General features: G+C 37.0%; 1 protein-coding gene across 1 annotated transcript in view; it reads right to left on the bottom strand.

Annotated features, from left to right (window-relative positions):
- The window catches only part of WDR19 (WD repeat domain 19), a 44974-nt gene that overhangs the window by 6166 nt on the left and 34369 nt on the right, over nucleotides 1-4439 (bottom strand). The window contains exons 29-31 of the mRNA XM_029084575.1: nucleotides 3421-3517; nucleotides 1221-1345; nucleotides 470-551 (exon numbers count right to left, since the gene is read on the bottom strand). Of these exons, the coding sequence (XP_028940408.1) occupies nucleotides 470-551; nucleotides 1221-1345; nucleotides 3421-3517 (304 nt within the window). The remainder of the gene's footprint in view (nucleotides 1-469; nucleotides 552-1220; nucleotides 1346-3420; nucleotides 3518-4439) is intronic.

The following is a 4439-nucleotide window of genomic DNA, read 5'->3' as shown; positions in this document are numbered from 1 at the left end:
TGGTTTCACCTCTCACTGCTTTCCATTCCTGAAGCTCACCATTGCAGCAGGAAAGTTTTGATTACAACCACCTCTCATAACTGGTCTGCACTGTTTAAAATTGTTTTAGTCTACATTTTCCATGTACCCAAAAAATATTTGCAAAAGAAGATCAAGTAAAATTTTGTGATAAAGTCACAGAACCAATCAGTTCATTACATACAATCCAGAGACTCTGTGTGTGGTTCAGGCAGCTCAGTACTGCAGTTATGGGGGGTGAGGCCAGATTAAACTGCTGGTGAGGAACCCATCTTGGAGGCTGTATATCAAAGAGCTATCCTGTGGAGGATGCCAGAGCACACTGTGTATTTAACACTTTTTGCTGTGTGCCCTATGGACAGGATCATCGGAGGAGAAAGTAGCTTCTAATGCAGTGATGAATTAATTGTCCTGTGAGCACAGCATGCTCTTCCATGCTGTCAGTGCTTACGTGATGGGAACTTGCTGATGTTGTTGGCTACACGTATAAGCATACGTGCTCCCTTCAGGTGATCACCACGTTTCACGTAGATCTGGAATACAACAAACATCCTGAATTAACGGCAGCCTTTAGACATTAAATCCTGCTGCCCGCTCTTGGTGTTCATCCTTCTGGGAGCTGCACACCCGTGGCTCTTTCAGGAAACGGAGCAGAGGTGCATCATGCACTAGGGAAAGGACCAGAGACTTGAGAGTGGCTCTTTCCCAGAAGAGTCTTTCTGGCCGTCAGCCCACTATTTCCTGCTCTTGCCTCACCGCTGGCAGAGAGGGAGGCCAGAAGCTGGCTGCAGGCTGAAGGGATATCCTGATGGGCTGTGGGTTAACTGCTAGAAATCATTTGAGCCACCCTGCTTAATTTCACTTACTGAAAAGCAGTGATCTGCTTATGGATAACAATAATTATGATTATTAAATAATAATTAATTGTACTACTAGCATAGCATTTGTAAAGTATGAATGCAAAAGGAATACAGGAAGCCATATGTAGGTTTTTAATTATTCAGTATTTAAAAAATATGCTAATCAAAGAGGCAGAAACAACTATGGATTGTCCTCCTGAAGCTTGCCGCTAGCCTGTACTTGGATTCTGTGATACAACCTATATGACAATGTAATTTATGTATACAGAGCATCCATATGTACAATTCAATAAATCAGAGACTGTGCAACTTATGCATAAATTCAGTTTCTCAATGCTTTACCTTCACTAAAATATAGCTGTGTAGAATCATAAGGTTTGTAGCCATCTCAGAAGGAATTTTAATCTTCTGGGTCTTTAACTCTGAATACATACTGAAAAGAACATCATGTGCATTTCGGTAGTTTCCTTAAAAACAAACAACAATGAACAGTAAGTGTATTTTTTCATAACAATTTCTTTACTAATGACATATATGGAAGCTGAGCAGGAAGTTACGTTGGTTCCTAAAGCAAAACCTTTGCAGGACAATTTATTTAGGAAGTCACAAGCAGTTGCTTGTCAGAGTATCCTAAACAATATCAGCCAGGGAGCTAAATAAGAGAAAAAATTACACTTGGAGAAGTCGTCTAAACAGTAGCACAGTACGCATGTGGATGACAAATTCATATAATGAAACTTTAAAAATGGAAGATGCTGTATCCAATACATTGCCTCCACAATGAGGAAAAAAGAGGAGAAAAGTATTTGAGCATTGAGAGATGTCACTTTTTGTTCTTCAGTGTCAGATATTAAAAAGCTGTTGTTTAAATGTTAATTTAACATACTTTTACTTTATCATTTGCTTTGGCAACTCCTTGCCTCTGCAACCAAGTCAGCCCAAAACCTATCAGAGAGAGAATTAAAATTTAAACTTTAATTCACTAGATTATACTGCTTCAAGGTTACTATCAAGGATTGTCCAGAGACCACATGATTTCATTATATTATCAATGTAGCTGAAAACAACCAGTTTTTTCTTGCTTTCCCCCCTCCCCTGCATTATTAGAGCATAAGGAAGTCAAAATCTTTGCAGTTGGAGGCATTTAAACAAAGCTTCAGATTCAGTTATTTCAGCAAACTTTTTTCCTCTACCTCTCTCTATTTCTCTACCAGCAAACATTTTACTCTATAGAGCAATTTGTTTGGTGTTGTTATACACTACAATTGAATCAACCTGTGGAATTTGTGTGAGGCAGTTAAATATCACTCCAGAATTAGTTGCTGGAAAACAACATTAGTTTTTCATGCTGTGTTACTGCCTCTCAGTATAATATGACCAGTCTCAAAATCATGTGATTACATAAAAACAACTTAAAGGCAAACTGCATGTAAAATGGCATACCCAAAGGAAAATACCAAACAGTATGACTTAAATATTATTTTTGAAATGGATTTTTAAGTAAAGAACAAACTATATTGGTGTAAACTTCAGAATCAAACTCACTGAAACCTCCTGAGGGATGAGGAGGACAATCTAAAACTGTGCTTCTGTGGAACGAACAGTTACTGCAAGATTGGTGATTTCAATGAGAAAAATATTGTGCTTATTATTATACTGTTGCAGAACACATCTAGACTCTTAGGGAATATGAAATACGGTATGGGATGCTGCATTTTAGATACAAGTTTTCAGATTCAGAGAAGCTAGTAAATATTTAAACCCTGGGGCCTTTACATTTCCCACTTACATAATTAGCACAAATGCATTATGCACTGCTGTGATGAAGTGGGAGATGATGCTTGCCAAGGGTTTGAGATTTTCCCTTCCTTAGCCCAATGATGAGGAGCAGCCCATTAATGTTAATTTGCCTGGAATGCTCCTGAGGCTGCTGTTTGTCCTTTATAGATATTTTTCTTAACTTACTTGAAATAAAAAGCAAGCAGAGTTATGGTAGGGCTGTTGCCATGGCTACAGAGGACCACAAATAATGGAGGCTACAGCTATTTTGCTTCTAGCTCTGTCTCTTCTTACTTTTTTCTATTTCTAACTTCAGCTAACTATTACAGGGGAAACAAGGCTTAAGGAAGCAGGTGTCTGATCCTTCAACTGAAATAATCTCCTGGGCACATCTCGCATTGAAAAAAATCATGTGCAAAGACTAAAGGATCAGTATCCAAGTCGGAAACCACATGTAGAAACTGCAATTCTGAGATCCATGATATACAGAAAAGTAAAGTTACAGACAATCTTAATCACTGTATTGGATGTCATAAGGAATGCAAATATTTTCGACAATTTTCTTTTTTTCCAATATTTAATATACAGGTATAAGTCCCAACCTTTTCAAAAAAGCTACTTCAAATTCAAAATTAAACTTGAATATAATCAAAAGCACTGACACAAGTCTTTTCTAAGTATAATCTTATATTAATAACAGTACCCTAAGTTCTACAAGGATGTAATGTCAGAGATGCTGTCACATCAGAGAAAACAGACTTACCTGAACACTGCTCCTCCCTTGCAATTATTATAGCAGTTCTGGCAGCTTCTCTGTACTGCTTTAGTGCCATGTATAAGTGGAACAGGTACTTGGCATCCTTAATTAAATAATACAAAAGCAATTAATACTAACTGAATACATACTGCTGTTTTCCCTTTCTTTACTTGCTCATCCTGCCACCACATTCTTCAAACAAAGCAGACAAGCTGGCTTGCTCCGTGAAGAGCTCTCCACATCAACATGCTTTAGCTGTGCTAGCAGACCGCTAGGCACACAGGGATGTACAGGTGGAAAACAAACAACTTCAGACTGTAGGCACTTAAGGTGTCAGAAAAAGAACCAAAGGACTCCTCTTAGAAACTGAAATCTCGCTAGAAAAGTTTCAATCATGTTACAGATCTAGATGCAAACATTATTTAGTGTGGATAAGGATGCCAACATCTGACCATTAAAGAGTGTGTTATTCTGGGACCAGATGACAGACATCCAAGACAATGCATACAATTTATAATTTGCTACACTTCATACTTTTGATAGATTACATGATTCAAGAATGGCAAATATAGCAAAAGGTTCACCAAGAATGGCAAACAGCAGGAAAGTTAGTGGCATAATAAAAAAAAACACTTTAAAAAACCAAGACGGCAGTATTGAAGAGAACAAACATGAGTTCTATTTCTGTAACGTGTTCTCAAATTCCTAGCATACTAGTAAAAAAAAAATTGAAAAAAAGAAATCAACATGAGAAGAGAATTGGTTTTTCATAAAGATTTTGAGAAAATCCTCAAAAGAGGCCATTCATAAACATACAGATAAAATACAAAATAAAATTACCATGCTTATGATGAAAAGGAACTATTAAGTGGAAAAAAAAAACCTGGGCTAGTGTCACTGTTTTGTATCTTTAGCAGTGATTTCTAAAATGGGATCAACAAAAAGTAAAGTCTGTATATGATAATATTGTATATTAAGATTAAATTAAGCTGAAATACTGTATATAAGGGTACGGTTCCAACTTA

The sequence above is a fragment of the Antrostomus carolinensis genome, unplaced genomic scaffold (genome assembly GCF_000700745.2).
Source record: "Antrostomus carolinensis isolate BGI_N321 unplaced genomic scaffold, ASM70074v2 scaffold10314, whole genome shotgun sequence".
NCBI lineage: Eukaryota > Metazoa > Chordata > Aves > Caprimulgiformes > Caprimulgidae > Antrostomus > Antrostomus carolinensis.
This window is presented reverse-complemented; position numbering and strand designations above follow the sequence as displayed.